This window comes from Neovison vison, chromosome 7 (genome assembly GCF_020171115.1).
Source record: "Neovison vison isolate M4711 chromosome 7, ASM_NN_V1, whole genome shotgun sequence".
Lineage (NCBI taxonomy): Eukaryota > Metazoa > Chordata > Mammalia > Carnivora > Mustelidae > Neogale > Neogale vison.
In genome coordinates, this window is record NC_058097.1 from 201248978 (window position 1) to 201266421 (window position 17444).

Sequence of the window (17444 nt, forward strand, 5' to 3'; positions counted from 1 at the left end):
TCTCTCCAGCATCTTCTTTCATCCCGTCTCCTACTTCCTGTTCACCCTCTCATTTCCTTATAAGGCTCCTTACATTTCAGGTTGACTGTTTTTCTAAATACATTTGCCACCCTAGATTTAGATCCTGCTCTTGGCAACCTTTGGAAACTTACTTTACCTCTCCGTGCCTTAGTTTCCCCATCTGTAAAATGGAGATAATCTCCCAGAGTAGATGTGAGGCTTAAATGAGTTAACTATATACATAGTTAATATATATATATACACACACACACATATGTATACATTTTTTTTAAAATGAAAGTTTATACTATTTCTGTAGGCAGTGGGGAGTCATTGAAGATCTTAGAGTAAGGGCGTCATGGTGAGAAGCTTGCTGGAGTGTCTTAGCCTGAGTGCTCCTTCTTCCCTCAGAGCCTGCTCTGCATTCTGAAATGACTTCCAAGCTGAAGAGCTATGAATTCCGAGGGAACCATTTCCAGGTGACTCGGGGGGACTATGCCCCTATCCTCCAGAAGGTGGTGGAGCACCTGGAGAAGGCCAAGGTAGGGCTGGCTGGGGGCTGAGGGTCGCAAGCTCCAGATCCCTCTGGGCAGCAAAGACAGGTGTCGGGACAGATGGGTGGCGTGAGGCTGACCGGCCCCTGCTCACCCCCAGGCGTATGCAGCCAACAGCAGGCAGGAACAGATGCTGGCCCAGTACATAGAGAGTTTCACCCAGGGCTCCATCGAGGCCCATAAGAGGGGCTCCCGCTTCTGGATACAGGACAAAGGCCCCATCGTGGAGAGGTGAGGCATCTCCTGGCTCTTCACCCTGGCTGCCCCCCTCCTGCCTGCCCCTCTTCCATCTCTGCCCTTTACTCCCCCCAGTTACATCGGGTTCATCGAGAGCTACCGAGACCCCTTTGGTTCCCGTGGAGAGTTTGAAGGTAACTTCTGGGAGGAGGAGGGGGGTCAGCTTGCAAATGCTTATCCCCAGCATCCCCTGAGGGTTCTCCCTTCTGCCCTTGGCAATAATAATACAAATAACCAGAACCAGTGTTGACGATTGATCAGACACTGGGCACTTAGCTACAGGAGCTCATCTGGACACTGTCCTCCCGTGACAATTGCTATCCTCACTTTATAGAAGTGGTTACCGAGGTATAGTTGGTGAGTGGCCAAGCATGGCACCTTGGCTCTGAGCCACTTTGCTGTGCTGCCTCTGCTGTCTGATCCCAGCACAGGCTACGGCCATTCCAAGCCCAACTTTGCCGCTCACCCGCTGTGTGACCTCCCCAACTGGGTAAACCCCATATCTGAGCATTGGTCACTCCCTTCTGGGTGTCGTGGGAAGAGACATTGCTCAACAGATTTCCAGGCACATAAAAGGTCCTGGGTGAACGGGAGCATAATTGCCATCATGATAGTGAACTTGACTTGGCTGCTGTCATCCCAGGGCAGGTGGGAGGCTGCCCTGGCCCCGCCCCATGCCTATATCCATACCCCAACTGGACCCACTTGTGGGAGGCAGGCATCAAGCCTGAGGATTTAGATTTCTGTACAAAGCCTTATTTTCCCCAGCCTCTGGGGACAGAGTCTAGAGCATCCAGTTTCTAGAAGCCAGAGAGATTGGCTTGGGAGGAGAGAGGACAGGCCCCAGCAGCCAGTGGGGAGCTTAAATCTAAGCCCAGAGATGCAGGCCCAGGGCGCATGTGGTTCAGGGACCAGAAGGGAGGACAGATGTGCACACCTGCAGCTTCCCTGCCTGGGTCCTGATTGTCCAGGCCTCTCTGACGGCCAACACCCCAGAACCTCTTGAGCAGCCTTGATCTCAGAGGCTCCCCTCTTTACCTAACTCACTGTGGTTATTAGAAAAGTAGTGCAGGGGCGCCTGGCTGGCTCACTCAGTAGAGTGTGTGACTCTTGATCTCGGGGTTGTGAGTTCGAGCCCCACATTGGGTGTAGAGATTACTTAAAAATAAAATCTTAAAAAAAAAAAAAGGGAAAGTCCATGTTCAGAGTAACAAATTTTGGAAAATATACTAAAAATATCATCCGTGATTGTTCCCACTTTAAGGTTAGAATTGGGAGTGTACATTGTCGGGGTTTTTCCCCCCTATTTGTTTATTTATTTTAGATAGAGTGGAAGGGGGCAGAGGGAGAGAGAGAATCCATAAGCAGACTCTCTGGCTGAGCCTAGAGCCCTGTGTGGGGCTCGATCCCAGGACCCTGAGATCATGACCTGAGCTGAAACCAGGAGTTGGCCACTCAGCCAACTGAGCCACCCAGGCACCCCCATTTTTTGTTTTTAGATAGAGCTAATAATGCTTTAAAATGTATGTTTGTGTGTGTGATTTAAAAATCCATCCTTGTTGTAAGTAATTAGAATAATATAAAAGTATGTAGGATGAAATGTGAAATCGGCCCCCTGTGCCCCTCCTCTCCAGAGGTCAGCACAGTTCACACAGTTGAGTATAGGTCTTTCCAGAGCTTTGTTTAAGCAACACAAGTGAAACTTAACTTATCCAAGTAGATGCAAGTATGTTCTATGGATTGTACTGCCACCTGCTTTTTTTCACCAAATAGTTTAGGTATCTTTTCATATCAGTACATATAGACCTACCATGTTCCTTTTACTTACATTTTTTTTTTTTTCTTTCTTTCTTTTTTTTTTAAGTAGGCTCCACACCCAGTATGGAGCTTGAACTCATGACTCTGAGATCAAGGGTCACGTGCTTTACCGACTGAGCCAGCCGACTCCCTCCACCCTGTTCTTTTCATTTTCTATTTTTTTATTTTTAAGGTTTTTTAATTTTTTATAATTTTTTTCTTAATTTGACAGAGTCAGAGAGATCACAAGTAGGCAGAGAGGCAGGCAGAGAGGGAAGAAGCAGGCTCCCTGCTGAGCAGAGAGCCTGATGCGGGACTCGATCCCAGGACCCTGAGATCATGACCTGAGCCGAAGGCAGAGGCTTAACCCACTGAGCCACCCAGGCGCCCCTATTTTTCTTTTTTAAAAAATTTTTCTTTTTTTATTTATTAGAGAGAGAGAGTGTAGGCAGGTGGGCAGAGGAGGGGGCAGTGACAGAGGGAGAAGCAGACTCCTTGCTAAGCCGGGAACCCGACATGGGGCTTGATCCCAAGACCCTAGAATCATGACCTGAGCTGAAGGCAGATGTTTAACCCACTGAGCCACACAGGCGCCCCCTCTTCTTTGCTATTTTAATCATCCTGTCTTCCTGACCTGGTATATCAATTCTACCTGACACAGTGGCTCCAGACAGGGAGGCTTTGCCAGGTCTAACCCCTTGGCCAAGTTAATCCATTCTGTGCAGGATCCTGACCATGCAGTAGTCTAGGCAGGGCCTTTCCGCAATATAGTTCCTGTAGGGGTCCCAGGAATTACACCAAGAAGGGTTCAGTGCAGAGAGGCAAAGGGTCTTGCCTGCAGGACTCTTCAGTATCTCTAATATGCAAAAGTACATTAGGGATCTCTTTTTTTTTTTTTTTTAAATTTTATTTTATTTTATTTATTTATTTCACAGAGAGATCACAAGTAGATGGAAAGGCAGGAAAGGCAGGCAGAGAGAGAGAGAGGGAAGCAGGCTCCCCGCTGAGCAGAGAGCCCGATGTGGGACTCGATCCCAGGACCCTGAGATCACGACCCGAGCCGAAGGCAGCAGCTTAACCCACTGAACCATGATCTCTAAGAATTTAGAGATAGAGCATATAGAATTATCCAAACTTATTTGACCAGGAAGCTCTTTCTTTAGGAAGGCTCTCATAGAAACTGCATTTTATGGAGTGCAGCTTTGGAAACAGAAATGGAAGTGAGGCTCTCTAACCACATTAAACCTAAAAAGATCAATCCCAGGCCTCCTGTGCACAGCCTCAGTCACCCCCTCGTAAGCCAAATACCGAAGCCTTGCAGGAGAGTTCAGTTGCCCCCAAAAGAAGGACATGTTTTTTGCTCAAGGAGTCCCTTCCACTGGGAATCTGCTCTTTACCCACCACCCTCTATGGGCTCCCTGCCCTCTTTTTTAAGATCCATGGCAGAGGTTATCCAGTGAAGCCTTCTTTCTACATCCTACCCCCTCCAGTAATCTCCATGAAGGCAGGGCCAGGCCTGGGTCCCTGTTCTCCCCACCGGCCCGCAAAGGGTACTGCAGACAGTGGACATTTTGAAACATGCATGATGGCTGGAGGGGTCGCAGGGTGGAGTGGGGCACAGGACCCCTCCCAAACCCCGCCAGCCCACAGCCCACCTCCCTCCCTCCAGGCTTTGTGGCCATGGTGAACAAGGCCATGAGTGCCAAGTTCGAGTGCCTGGTGGCAAGTGCAGAACAGCTGCTGAAGGAGCTGCCCTGGCCTCCGGCCTTCGAGAAGGACAAGTTCCTCACCCCCGACTTCACCTCCCTGGACGTTCTCACCTTCTCTGGCTCTGGCATCCCTGCTGGCATCAACATCCCCAACTGTGAGCTTCCTTAAGCCGCAGCCGTGTCCCCTGAGAGGTGCCCCCCCCCGGCCCCGCACACAGTTGGCCCGGCCACATGCCCCACGCAGTTCTCCATCCCAGCCTGGTCCTCTTGTCTAGACTCCTTATCCGTGGCCCTTGGTTTTTGCCCCTTCTCCCTGGTTCCCTCCCCACCCTCTGCAGATGACGACCTGAGGCAGACGGACGGCTTCAAGAATGTGTCGCTGGGGAACGTGCTGGCTGTGGCCTACGCCACACAGCGGGAGAAGCTGACCTTCCTGGAGGAGGAGGACAAGGTGGGCACCGGCAGCCCAAGGGTTGGGGGTGGGCCTGGACTCACGGCCGACACAGGAGGACGGGGCCCTGTGACTTGGCTTGTTTGCTCACCTGTCAAACGGTGGAGGTTGTCCCTTCCTCCAGGTTGTTGCAAAGAGGTGAGGGGCGAAGCGAGCCGCCCCCCGTGGAGCCTGGTGGGAAGGAAGCCACTGGCCCTCAGCTTAGCAGCAGGGGCGGCAGGAGGCCGTGTGGCTGCGGTGGGGCGGCAGACAGCGTGGGCCTCCGCTTGTCTCGGCAGGACCTATACATCCGCTGGAAGGGGCCCTCCTTTGACGTGCAGGTGGGACTACACGAGCTGCTGGGCCATGGCAGCGGCAAGCTCTTCGTGCAGGTGAGAACGCGCCCGCGGCTGCCCTCCTCCATGATCAACCCCACCCAGGGTGAAGCCGCAGCATCTTTGCCCTCACCAGCTTTGGATTAGGTGGGGGAAATGGCCCCTAAAGGAGGGAAGTTCCTATCTCATCCTCCCCCAAGATGTCCCGGGAGCCCCAAGGGCACGGGGCCTGCAGGGCAGTCCAGCTGAGGTCCCCTGCGCAGGAGGGGGTGGCTTGGCTCAGGCCGGGGAAGCCTGCCCTGGAGGTGTGACTCAGACAGCAGCAGGGACAGGGAGGCTGTGAGGGCAGTCTCTGCAGCTCCCAGTCCTGAGGCTGCAGCACGGTCTGTCTTGGGACTACTATTCCCTGGAACCCGTACCTTTCCAGATATTAACAAGGAGTGAGTCACTTCTCGCGAGAGCAGCCCCTTCCCTGCCAGCCAATCAGAGTGGCTGGAGCCCCTGCGATGCCCCCACTCAGGGGATACAAAGACGACAGGCAGCCTTTGTGCCAGGTGGGATGACCGGAGGCGGGCGCGGCCCGGGCGTCAGAGAGAGCGGGGTTCTGTTTGGGTCTGCTCCCTGTGAGGTGGGGCTCCTCACTGAGTCCGGAGGGACTGGAGGTCAGGACCATTCAGAGAGCAGCTAATGGGGGCGGTGGCTTGGCCCTGAGCCTTGTCCAGGCTTTGAAGTCAGGGGGAAGTGGGGACAAATGTGGCCACTCTGTGTCCTTCCGCAAGTCAGTCCTCCTTACTGAGCCTCAGTTGGCCCATCTGCAAAACAGGGACCCTGGCTCCTACCATATGGGCCATCCTGAGGAATAAAAGCAAAGCCCTAGGGTTGCCGACACAGTAGACCCTTTGGAAGTGGGTTTACTGTCAAGAGGTAGTGTGCGTGGAGGTTATGTGCTCGATTCCACGCTGGGGCTCATAGTCTCTGAGCCTCGTTTTCCTCCTCTGTGAAGTGGGGTAACAGAACCTTCCGGGGGTTGGGGGTGTGAGGAATAAGTGGGTGGTGCGTAAGACACTTGGCACATGGAGTGGATAGTGAGGCCGATGCTTATTGGAGGTAGAGAGTCGCGGACTGTGGCCTCTGCCCGCATGGGGAGAGGGCGTGGGAAGTGCGTAGGGGAGCAGCAGCCAAGTTTTCTAGCCCATCCACTGGCACATATCTGGGGTCCGGAGGTCCCGGGTCTTGGTTTTCATGTGGTTTGAGGGTAGGAGGAGGGCAGCCAGGGACACAGGACTCTGGTTTGGAGGCGGCAGCACGTGGATGGCGCTGGAATCCCCAGGCTGAGGTGCTGGGGTGGGGCAGAGACACCTTTCCCTCACTTGCCCCGTGTCCTGATGCTTCTGCAGGACGAGAAAGGAGCATTTAACTTTGACCAGGAGACTGTGATCAATCCAGAGACAGGAGAGCAGGTGAGGGCGGCCTCGGCAGAACCCCCGTGGTGCTGGGGGGCTGGGCTTGGCTGGGGTGGCAGCTGTTCCTAAGCCTACTTCCTGGGCCTCCCCTCCCAGATTCAGAGCTGGTACCGGAGCGGGGAGACCTGGGACAGCAAGTTCAGCACCATCGCCTCTAGCTACGAAGAATGCCGGGCTGAAAGTGTGGGCCTCTACCTTTGCCTCAACCCCCAAGTTCTGGAGTATGGGCAACAAGCTTGGGGGGCGGGCCTCCCTTGTGGACAGAGGGTATACTGGCGGGGGTCAGCACCCAGGCAGCCTCTGACTGCCCCTGCCTCCTCCCTGTCCCTTCGCCAGGATCTTCGGCTTCGAGGGGGCTGATGCAGAAGACGTGATCTACGTAAACTGGCTCAACATGGTTCGTGCTGGGCTGCTTGCTCTGGAGTTCTATACCCCAGAGACCTCCAGCTGGAGACAGGTGGGGGCCAGTAGGGAGCTGGGGGTTGGGGGGAGGCCTGCAGTGGGGTCTGAGGTCAGGATTCTAGGTATGGGGATGGGACAACCATATCTACCAAAGAAGCACATGAACTGGGTTTAATCCCAGACTCCACTCCTCATGGGGGTAAGTCACACCGTTGTGAGCCTCAGTGTCTTTGTCTGTGCAATGGGGATAATAATCGCCCTGCCCACTTCTGAGGGCGAAACCAGACCAGCTGATTTTACCACGACCGCTCATAGCTGGCTTGCGACAGACTTCTTCTGTGCCACACACAGTTCTAAGCACGGTACCTGAATTAACTCTTTGTTCCCCATGTCAGCCCTAGGACATAGGTGCTATTATTACTCTCATTTTAGAGATAAGGAAATTGAGGCACAGAGACATTAAGTAACTTGCTGGTAAGTAGCAGAGCCAGGATTCAAATCCAAGTAGTCTGCCTCCAGAGCGGTTAGGCGAGGCTGCTCACTTACGAGATGGGAAATGGGGTTAACAATAGGAGTGTTCTTCAAGTCACACAAGTACGTTTTGATAAACTTACGTCATAAAACTTACGTTTTGATAAACTTTTGCCGTCCAGTCTTATGTCAGTCTTGTGTCATCAAAAGAACACATGTTTTAGAGTCAGGAAACTTAGGTCTGAGTCCTTGATCTCCCTTCACAGCTGTGTGACCCTGAGCAAGTCACTTTACCTCTCTGGGGCTATGGTTTGTCATCTGTACTGGGGTTCATGATGCCCGTTTGGTCCCACTGTTGAGTGCAAACAAGATTGTAGAGGAGAGAGTGCTTGGGGACCTGGACTGTGGGGGAGCCCTGTGGGTATCTGGTATCATCTGGGGGTGTTCTGGAGCAGCAAAGGGCACGGTGGTTGGCAACGGGGAGCACAGGGCTCCGGGACCTGCCTGGAAATGGCCTTCCTGTTTTCCAGGGCAGCCTGCCTTCCCTCAGGAGCAGAGAGGAGAGGAAATATGTAAGGGAAGATGAATAGAGCAGAAAAAGACCCACAGGGTGAGGGAGAATGAAGTAGTAAGAATAACTGACAATTAATTAATGAGCACATACTGCACAGGAGGCTTTGGAGCAGACTTTTGATAGGCCTTATCAGCATGTAAATGATTCTTCTTGGTTCTGGCAGGCCCACATGCAGGCCCGGTTTGTGATCCTGAGAGTCCTGCTGGAGGCTGGCGAGGGACTCGTTACTGTCGCTCCCACCACAGGGGCTGATGGGCGCCCAGATGCCCGGGTCCGCCTGGACCGTGACAAGATCCGGCCTGTGGGCAAGCCCGCCCTGGAGCGGTTCCTGAGGAAACTTCAGGTAAGCGGAGCCCTTTTGCCGTCCAGCCTCACGCTGTCTCCCCACCCTCTAGCACTGCCGCGTAGCCTTCTGACCATCAGCTCATTCATTCATTCATTCATTCTTTCATCGGACAAGTGTGTATAAAGAGTGTTATGGTGCGGGGCACTGAGCACAAGCCGTGAGCAGTTTCTTATGTTGTAGTGAACGTATAAACAATAAGTGAGTGAGGTGATTTCAAATCATGACAAGAGCTGTGAAGACAATAAAACTTGGTGATACGATAACAAGTGAAATTGCAGGGGAAAAGAATGCAGAGCCTCCTTGGCCTGGGTGGTCAGGGAAGGCTTCTTGGAGGAGATGGCGTTTAAGCTGCAATTTGAGTGCCAGGCAGGAACCAGCTATGAGAAGGTCCGAGAGCAGAAGAAACAAAAGCTCAAAGTCTGGAATGAGCTTTGTGGGTTGAGGGACAGAAGGAGGCCTGGAGCTTAGTAGGTGAAGGACAGTGGTCGCATGGCCCTGGCTTCCCTCCCATTAGGAACCTTTGGGGGTTCTGATGTCAGTATTAGCCAGCCATGTAATTAGGGCAACCTGCTCTGCCTTGCTGGGCCCCACTTATCTCATCTGTTAAGTGGGATACATCCCCTGCTTCACCTGGCAGGAAGCAAATGACACAACATACTGAGCAAGGAGAATGTTCTGGATCCAAGTCAGTAGGACATTAGATGTGGTCCGTGGGCTAGCAGCATCCACATCACCCAGAAGCAGCCTACAAATGCAGATTCCTGCAACCACCCCAGACCTGATTCAGAAATTGTGAGAGCCGGACTCAGGAATCTGCACGTGTAGCTGCCAAGTGAGTCTGACATTCAGCGAAGTTTGAGAACCACTCAAGACCCACTCTTTACTGTGCAGGACCTTCCATTGGAGCTGGGTCCTGCCGGCTTTTCTTTTCCTTTTTTTTTTTTTAAAGATTTTATTTATTTATTTGACAGAAAGAGACAAACCAAGAACAGGAACACAAGCAGGGGGGGTGGGAGAGGGAGAAGCAGGCTTCCCGCTAAGCAGGGAACAGGATGTGGGGCTCGATCCCATGACCCTGGAATCATGACCTGAGCCAAAGGCAGACACTTAATGACTGAGCCAATCAGGCACCCCCTGCTGGCTCTTTCAACTGATAGAAGGCCTAGTCTTTAATTTAGCAAAGGGTTCCATGATTATACTCACACCTGTTTCCAGGAAGGATTTAAGGCATTTTTAAAAAAAAGATTTTATTTATTTATTTGACAGAGATCACAAGTAGGCAGAGAGCAGGCAGAGGCAGGGGGGAAGTAGGCTCCCTGCCGAGCAGAGAACCTGCTGTGGGGCTCGATCCCAGGACCCCGGGATCATGACTTAAGCCGAGGGCAGAGGCCTTAATCCATTGAGCCACCCAGGTGCTCCAGATTTAAGGCATTTTTTAATAAAAGATATATGTTTGGCCATTAAAGTAAAAGAAAATTAGAAATTAAAAATTAGGGGTGCCTGGGTGGCTCAGTTGGTTAAGCATCTGTCTTTGGCTCAGGTCATGATCCAGGGTCCTGGGATCGAGCCCTGCATTGAGGTCCCTGCTTGGCGGGGAGCCTGCTTCTCGCTCTCCCGCTCCCCCTGCTTGTGCTTGCTTGTGCTCTCTCTCTGTCAAATAAATAAATAAAATCTTTAATAAAAGAAAATCAGGCACCTGGTACCTCAGTCGGTTACGCGTCTGTCTTTGGCTTGGGTCAAGATCCTAGGGTCCTGGGATCAAGTCCTGTATCGGGCTTCCTGCTCAGCAGGCAGTCTGCTTCTCCATCTCTCTTTGCCCCTCTCCCCAACTCATGTGCTCTCTCTTTGGCTCTGCTCTCTCTCAGATAAATAAAATCTTAAAAAAAAAAAAAATCAGTAGCTGCAGGGGCCCCTGGGTGGCTCAATCAGTTAAGTATCCAACTCTTGATTTCAGCTCAAGATGTGAACTCATGGTCCTGGGCTCAAGCCCCACACTGGGCTCCGCAATGAGCATGGAGTGGGCTGGGGATTCTCTCCCTCTCCCTTTCCCTTTGCTCCTCCCCCTGCTTGCACTCTCTCAAATAAATAAATAAAATCTTAAACAAAATCAGTAGACACAAAATGCAATATGGGTCTTAGATCTGGAATAGAAAAAGGTCATTAATGGGGCAACAAATGAAATCTAAAAAAAGCCTAGAGTTTAGTTGATAGTGATGCACCAGTTTTGTACAGTGTTAACAACAGGAGAAGCTAGCCGAGGGGCATATACAAACTCTCTGTCCTGCCTCCTGTGGCATCAAGGTTACCAGCTCTCCGGTTTAAGCTGGTGGGATCCGATCTATCAGCTTCATGAGTGTGTCTCCACTACCTTCTGTGTGCTCCGTCCTCTTGGGAAGAGAGGAAGGCGAGATGTTCTCTTTAACTGTCCCCTTGGAGGATCCTTGTAACCCTGGGTCTGAGCTGGGAGGCTTAGCTGGAGGGAGCCCTAGGGGGAGTCCTACTTTGCCACCTGCCAAGCAGCCCAAGTAAGGATCAGACCCACAAAATGTCAGATATTTGGAAGAGAACCAAATGGAACTCCCAGAAATAAACTGCAACACCACTGAAACTAAAAATAGGTTAGACAGGTTTGAGATCCAGCTAAAGATAAAAGAAAGTATATGGCATGTAGCACAGAGACCAAGTTAAAAAATTTAAGAGAGGTTAAGGGTCGTGGGGGGCAGTGCAGAAAAGTCTTGAGTGTGTAAACGGATCCCCCAAGAGGAAAGGAGAGTGAGAAGGTGGGAGGAGGCATTAAATAAATACAAATTAAAAATACAATGAAATAAACAAATCTTTAAAAAAAGAAGTAAAGTGGGAGGGGGAAAACAGAATCCCCAATGAATGCAGAGCCTTGGGGCTCAATTCTATGACCCCGAGATCATGACCTGAGTGAAAACCAAAAATCAGAGGCTCAACTGACTTGAGCCACCCAGGTGCCCCAATAAGAATTTTCTTAACTGATAAAGAATGTCTCGGAAAATGAAAATACAGTAACTGTCCTCTGTGCAAACACTGGAATATTCCCTTTAAAATCAGAAAAAGACAGGGGCGCCTGGGTGGCTCAGTGGGTTAAAGCCTCTGCTTTCAGCTCGGGTCATGGTCTCAGGGTCCTGGGATCAAGCCCCGCATCAGGCTCTCTGCTCAGCGGGGAGGCTGCTTCCCCCTTTCTCTGCTGCCTGCCTCTCTGCCTACTTGTGATCTCTGTCTGTCAAATCAATAAATAAAATCTTAAAAAAATAATAATAATAATTAATTAAATAAAAATCAGAAAAAGATACCAAAATGTTCCCTAGTTCCACTTCTGATCAACAGCTTGCCGAAGGGCTTAGCTTTTGGAAGGAAACAAGACCGAATTGTGAAGTTTAGGCATTAGAAAGGAAGAACTAAAACTCTACGTTGCAGATTATGTGGCTAAGCGAGTCAAAAGAACATACAAACAAATCAGTGAAATCAGCGAGTTTCACAAGGTTGAATAAAGTCCTAAAGCGGGAGCGTCTGGGTGGCTCAGTGGGTTAAGCATCTGCCTTCAGCTCAGGTCATGATCCCAGGGTCCTGGGATGGAGCCCCACGGAACACCACTGCTTCTCCCTCTCCCTTTGCCCCTACCTCCGCTCAAATGCTCTCTCTCACTCACTCTGTTCTCTCTCTCAAATAAATAAAATCTTTAAAAAAAGAAAAGAAGCTGAAAAAAAAAAAAGAAAGGAAAAGAAACCAAGTCCCAAGAGGGCTTTTCGGGAACTTGACAAGCTAATGTAAAATTTAGACAGAAGCATAAAGGATCACCAGTAAGAGCCAAGACGCTCCTGAAGCAAAATAGGTTGGAAGACTCATTCTACCAGATACCAAAATTTATCCTAAGATAATTAAATTTGATGTGGCCCTGGGGAAGAAATAGACAAATTGACCAGTGGGACAGAGCCAAGAAGCAGCAGCGACTTGGGTATATAATGGAAGGGACATTGCAGACCAGTAGAGAAGGGAGGGACCGTTCAGCAAGTTGTGCTCAGACAACCCGTTTTCCTCATGGAGAGACAGACTGGATTTCTACCTTCTACCATACACAGAGACAATCCTAGGAGCTTAACAGTTTACATAGAAAAGGCAAAGTTTTTGAGAAGAGTATCTTTAGGACCTCAGAGTAAAGGAAAATTTCTCAAAGCACAAGAAACACTAGCCATCAAAGAAAAGATCAGACCCTTTAACTACATGAAAAATAGCTTTTTGGGGGGTGCCTAGCTGGCTCAGTCCGTGGAGCATGTGGCTCGATCTCAGGGTTGTAAGTTTGAGCCGCATGTTGGGTGTAGAGATGACTTAAAAATAAAGCCTTTTAAAAATAAATAAATGCATAAATAAAATTAAAAATACAAACGACGGTAGCTTTTATTCATCAAAAGTTACCATAAAGAATGTGAGAAGACAAGTCTTAAACGAGGATAGGATATTTACCACATAATGTGTGAACGAAAGGTTAGTATTTAAATACATAAAGAACTTAAAAAAAAAAAGGGTCAGGAGGAAAAACAACCGTGCAGAAAAGTAAACAAAATCATGACCCAAAGAGGAAAATGAAAAAAGCGTCAACTTGTGGGAAGATGTTCAACCTCTTGAACGATCAGGAAAGCACAGCTGAAACCACATGAGCCTGATTCCCACCAGCTTGGCAAACACAGAAAGTGCCAGCACCAGCCTGGCATCCAGAGCAGTGAGGACGGCCAGCCGCCGCCTCTGGGAGCATCAGCTTGTGCAACACCTCGGGAGAGCGACGTGGGCGCGTGGGCTGGTCTAAGGTGGAGCGTCCACCTGTCCCGCAGACCACGGCTTCTCCCGGAGAAACCCGCATCTGTCCCTTCCGTCCATCAGGAGGCGCCCGGGGTGTCCGTGGCACAACTGAGTGGCGCATAGCAGAAGCGGCCCCTGTCCTGGGAAGGGGTTCGCCTTTGGGGTGTTCTCAAGTGCAACTCGATCTTGGGCCTCAGGGATCGTGACCTGAGCCGAAGGCAGAGACTCAACCGACTGAGCCCCCCAGACGTCCCAGGCTTGCACCTCTTGATGTCAGGGTTGTGAGTTCAAGCCCCACATTGGGCATGGAGCCTACTTAATTAAAAAAAAATAAAAATTAAATAAATAAAAATTTAAAAAGATTTTTTTAATTTACAAAAAGGAGGGAACTAATTCTTAAGCTGGGTGTTAGTTATATGGGTATCTTTTTTTTTCCCAATAACCTAAGTATTCTTTACAACCTACATATTATAACGTACTATATATATACTACATATTTTGTATGTGTGAAAAAGAATTTTTTTTAAAGAGCATGATGGTAATGCTTTCTCTGTCTCCAGTTCAAATGAGAAATTCAAATTAGAAACACTAGCTTCACTTTCCTAGGTCCTTACCAGGAGCTAAGCCCTTGATCTGTATTTCTCCCATAATAACCACAATCATATGGAGAAAGCAGATCCTGTCCAAAGTGGACCCAAGCGGCTGGGGCCCCTGGCAAAGCCCCCTGGATGCGGGGAGGGTTGCCCTTCGTAGGCACTAATTCCTTCTGCCTTCCCGCAGGTGTTGAAGTCCACAGGAGATGTGGCCGGAGGCCGGGCCCTGTACGAGGGGTATGCGGCGGTCACTGACGCACCCCCTGAGTGCTTCCTCACCCTCAGGGACACAGTCCTGCTCCGTAAGGAATCTCGGAAGCTCATCGTGCAGCCCAACACTCGCCTTGAAGGTAATAGGACCCCCGAGCTCCCTTTAATGGGCAAAGGAGGCTTGGAACCCATCCCGGGGCTCAGGAAAGGCTACCTAGGGTGACTTCTGCCTCTCTCCCTCCCTGCCCAAGGCCTCCCCATGCCCAAACCTAGGGCCCAAACCTTAGCATCTGTTACCACCAGCCCCCCAACACAGGGCCATGCTGTTTATAAGACAGCAACCAGAGTTTTGCAGGCCAAGTGGAAGAGACAGACCCCAGGCGCATGGGGAGGCCAGGCATAGTCCTGGAGGATGAGGCCTGTCAGTGTGTGGAGTCGAGGTGAGGGGCAGGCAGGAGGTGGAGCCCAGCAGGCTGGTGGAACTCAGGGGACAGTGTGACTCTCTAGAGCCCAAGAGAGAGATGAGCAGCCCCATGCGCCCCCTTCTCAAGTGATGACTCTGTTTCCAAAGCCTTGACCCTGGCCAGGCTGTACTTGGACCTGTTGTCTTAGAAGCCCCCTGCTGCATTCACTTTCCTCTCTCCTGATCCGTCTTCCTGACGCCTGTCACGGAGGCACCTCAGCCGAGGTGGTCCAGGTAGCGTTAGAGCTGTGCTGTGACCTTGTCTTTGTCCGTAAAGCCTGTGTGCAAGGCTGCAGCCAACCCGAATGAGGTCCTTCCTTCAAGCTCTTACTGCTCTCCGTGGCTTCACTCTCTGAATCCTCGTCATGGGGGCACCTGGCTGGCTCAGTCGGTAGAGCATGCGGCGCTTGATCTTGGGGTCCTGAGTTCGAGCCTTACTTTTTTTTTTTGACAGACACCACAAGTAGGCAGAGAGGCATGCAGAGAGAGGGGGAAGCAGGCTCCCTGCTGAGCAGGGAGCCCGATGTGGGACTCGATCCTAGGACTCTGAGACCGTGAGCTGAGCTGAAGGCAGAGGCTTAACCCACTGAGCCACCCAGGCGTCCCTCGAGCCCTACATTGACATAAAGCTCACTTACAAAAATAAAACAAAACAAATCCTCACCATAACCCAATGAGATAGTTACAGTTTACATTTTACAGTTAAGAAAACTGAGGCCCAGAGACAAAAATCGCTCGAGGCTTATGGCTCTTTATTGGAGGAACCTAGAGTTAGATTAAGAATGCTTCTCGCAGGGGCGTCTGGGTGGCTCAGTGGGTTAAGCCTCTGCCTTTGGCTCAGGTCATGATCCCAGGGTCCTGGGATCGAGCCACTCAGGGGAGCCTGCTTCCACCCTCTCTCTCTGCCTGCCTTTCTGCCTACTTGTGATCTCTGTCAAATTAAAACAAAAACAAAAAAAGCTTTAAAAAAAAAGAATGCTTCTCGTTCCCATAGTCACGGGCAGTTGTGAAGGTTAAGAGAAATAATTCCCTCCGACTAGCAAGGAAAACACATTTGCGAGGCTTATTTCCGACTATTTGTGCTACACTCCAGAGGTCCCAGGGGATTTGGTCCTGACCCCTGGCAGGCCTCAGGGACCCTTCTTCTTGGCTCACTTCCCTCCAGGTTCATGTCTTTCCATTTTCCAAGCCCCTGAGCTTGTCCTACACCCATAGCCTTTGCACTCACTGTCTCCTCCGCTGGGCACAGTCCTCCCCCAGTCTTTGGTTTGTCCTTCCTGTCATTTTGGTCTCTGTTAAATGACACCTCCTGGGAGAGGCTGTCCCTGACCTCTCCTCCTAAAGCAATCCCCTGATGCACCGTCCCTCTGCTGTTTTCCCGTCTACTTTGCTTCCGCATTAGCAGGAACAGCACATCCCCAGCAAGTAGTTAGCATAGGGCCTGGCACACACAAGCTGCTCACTGCATGTCAAATGAGGAAATGGACAAATCATGCTGGGCACATAGTAAGTGCTCATTAAAACATCATCGCTTTGATTGTCCCGGCCCTGTTGTGGGCCCTTGGGGATGGACACGTGAATCAGACCCAGGCCCTTGCCTCAAGTAGTCCATAGTCCATTAGGAATAAGACCTGGAGAGAAATGATTACACCCAGGGATTGTTGGTAAGCACCCAAGAGGCCCAAATAGTGGTCTGAACACTTAGAGACGAGAGGATCCATTCACCTTTGAGGGAATCAGGGAAGGTTCTGGTGAGGAAGTGGTTAAACTAAGCCTATAGAGCAGGTAGGGTTTTCAGAGGTATGGGGATGATGGTGGTGATGATGACAAGGAATTTTGAGGACGTCTGTGTGCTTGTCACTGGGTAAAACTTTGGATGGATGAACTCACCGACCCCAGGAGGAAGTTACTGCCCCCATATTTCAGTTGGAAACTGAGACACTGAGCGGCCCTGCATTTGCCAGGATTTGAACGTGTGCTGTCTGAACCCAAAAGCTGTGCTTTGAGCCACGTATACCCCACAGGGCCACGGAGCACAGCAGGGCCTGTGAGTGGGTGGCGTAGTGGAACCATGTTGGAGGGAAATGCTTCCTATGAGCGTTCAGGCGACCTTTGGAACAGCCCATGAGTTCAGTGGATACCCCTTTGGCTCTGCCGGGTGCTCAAGAGAATGTTGCTGGTGGTAGCTAGTGCTCCAGCGTTCATCAAGGCATTACTGTGCCCCATCACGGTAGCTTCTTGAGAGAGGACATACTGTGTTCACCCCTACTTTACAGATGAGGAAAACGAGGCTTAGTGAGGTTGTGAAACTTGCCCAAGGTCCCACAGTAGACAGAGATAAAACAATTGTTGGACTGTAAGCTCCCGGAGGCCAAGGACCGTCTGTCTAACCTAAAATGACACCACTTAATATACTTATTAAGTGAATGAATGAGCGAATAAATGTAACAATTCATTGAATACTCCCCCTTTAATGCTTCCTTCTTCATAGGGTTATTGCAAGGATTAAATAAGATAATAAAACACTGAGCACATTTTGGCACAGGGTAAGAGGTCAGGAAAAACCACCTGCTCCTATGGTTATGATTGTGATTATCTGCTTCCTATTAAGACCTTTTCCTGCTGCTTTTTCTCCGTCTCCACAGGTTCAGAAGTGCAGCTTCTCGAGTACGAGGCCTCGGCTGCTGGCCTCATCCGATCCTTCTCTGAGCGCTTCCCGGAGGATGGGCCCGAGTTGGAGGAGGTCCTCACCCAGCTGGCCACAGCCGACGCCCGCTTCTGGAGGTTCCCCAGTGAGAACCCATCTGGCCAGGCTTGAGACAGATTTATGCAGCAACTGCCCCAACTCCATCAAATCAGGGCCACAAGTAGCCCCCCCTTTCCTGGGTGTGCTGGGGAGGAGCTGGAGCTTGGACCTTGGTGCTACCTCAGCCGAGGGTGGTGACACTAGCCCCTTCCGTTTGTCGGCACTTTCCAGTGTCCCGAGCGCTTCTCCTGCGTTACGTCATTTGATCTGCACTGCCCTTGGTAGAGTAGGCA

General features: G+C 50.8%; 1 protein-coding gene across 4 annotated transcripts in view; it reads left to right on the forward strand.

Annotated features, from left to right (window-relative positions):
• DPP3 (dipeptidyl peptidase 3) overlaps positions 1-17322 on the forward strand; it is a 29522-nt gene extending 12200 nt beyond the window's left edge. For all 4 annotated transcript variants that reach the window (XM_044259755.1, XM_044259757.1, XM_044259758.1 and 1 more), the window contains exons 7-18: positions 412-542; positions 655-785; positions 867-925; positions 4258-4452; positions 4636-4748; positions 5027-5119; positions 6460-6522; positions 6622-6746; positions 6862-6982; positions 8136-8315; positions 13920-14082; positions 17051-17322. In XM_044259755.1, the coding sequence (XP_044115690.1) occupies positions 412-542; positions 655-785; positions 867-925; positions 4258-4452; positions 4636-4748; positions 5027-5119; positions 6460-6522; positions 6622-6746; positions 6862-6982; positions 8136-8315; positions 13920-14082; positions 17051-17223 (1547 nt within the window). In that variant the 3' untranslated portion in view covers positions 17224-17322. The remainder of the gene's footprint in view (positions 1-411; positions 543-654; positions 786-866; positions 926-4257; positions 4453-4635; positions 4749-5026; positions 5120-6459; positions 6523-6621; positions 6747-6861; positions 6983-8135; positions 8316-13919; positions 14083-17050) is intronic.
• Positions 17323-17444: the final 122 nt, after the last annotated feature.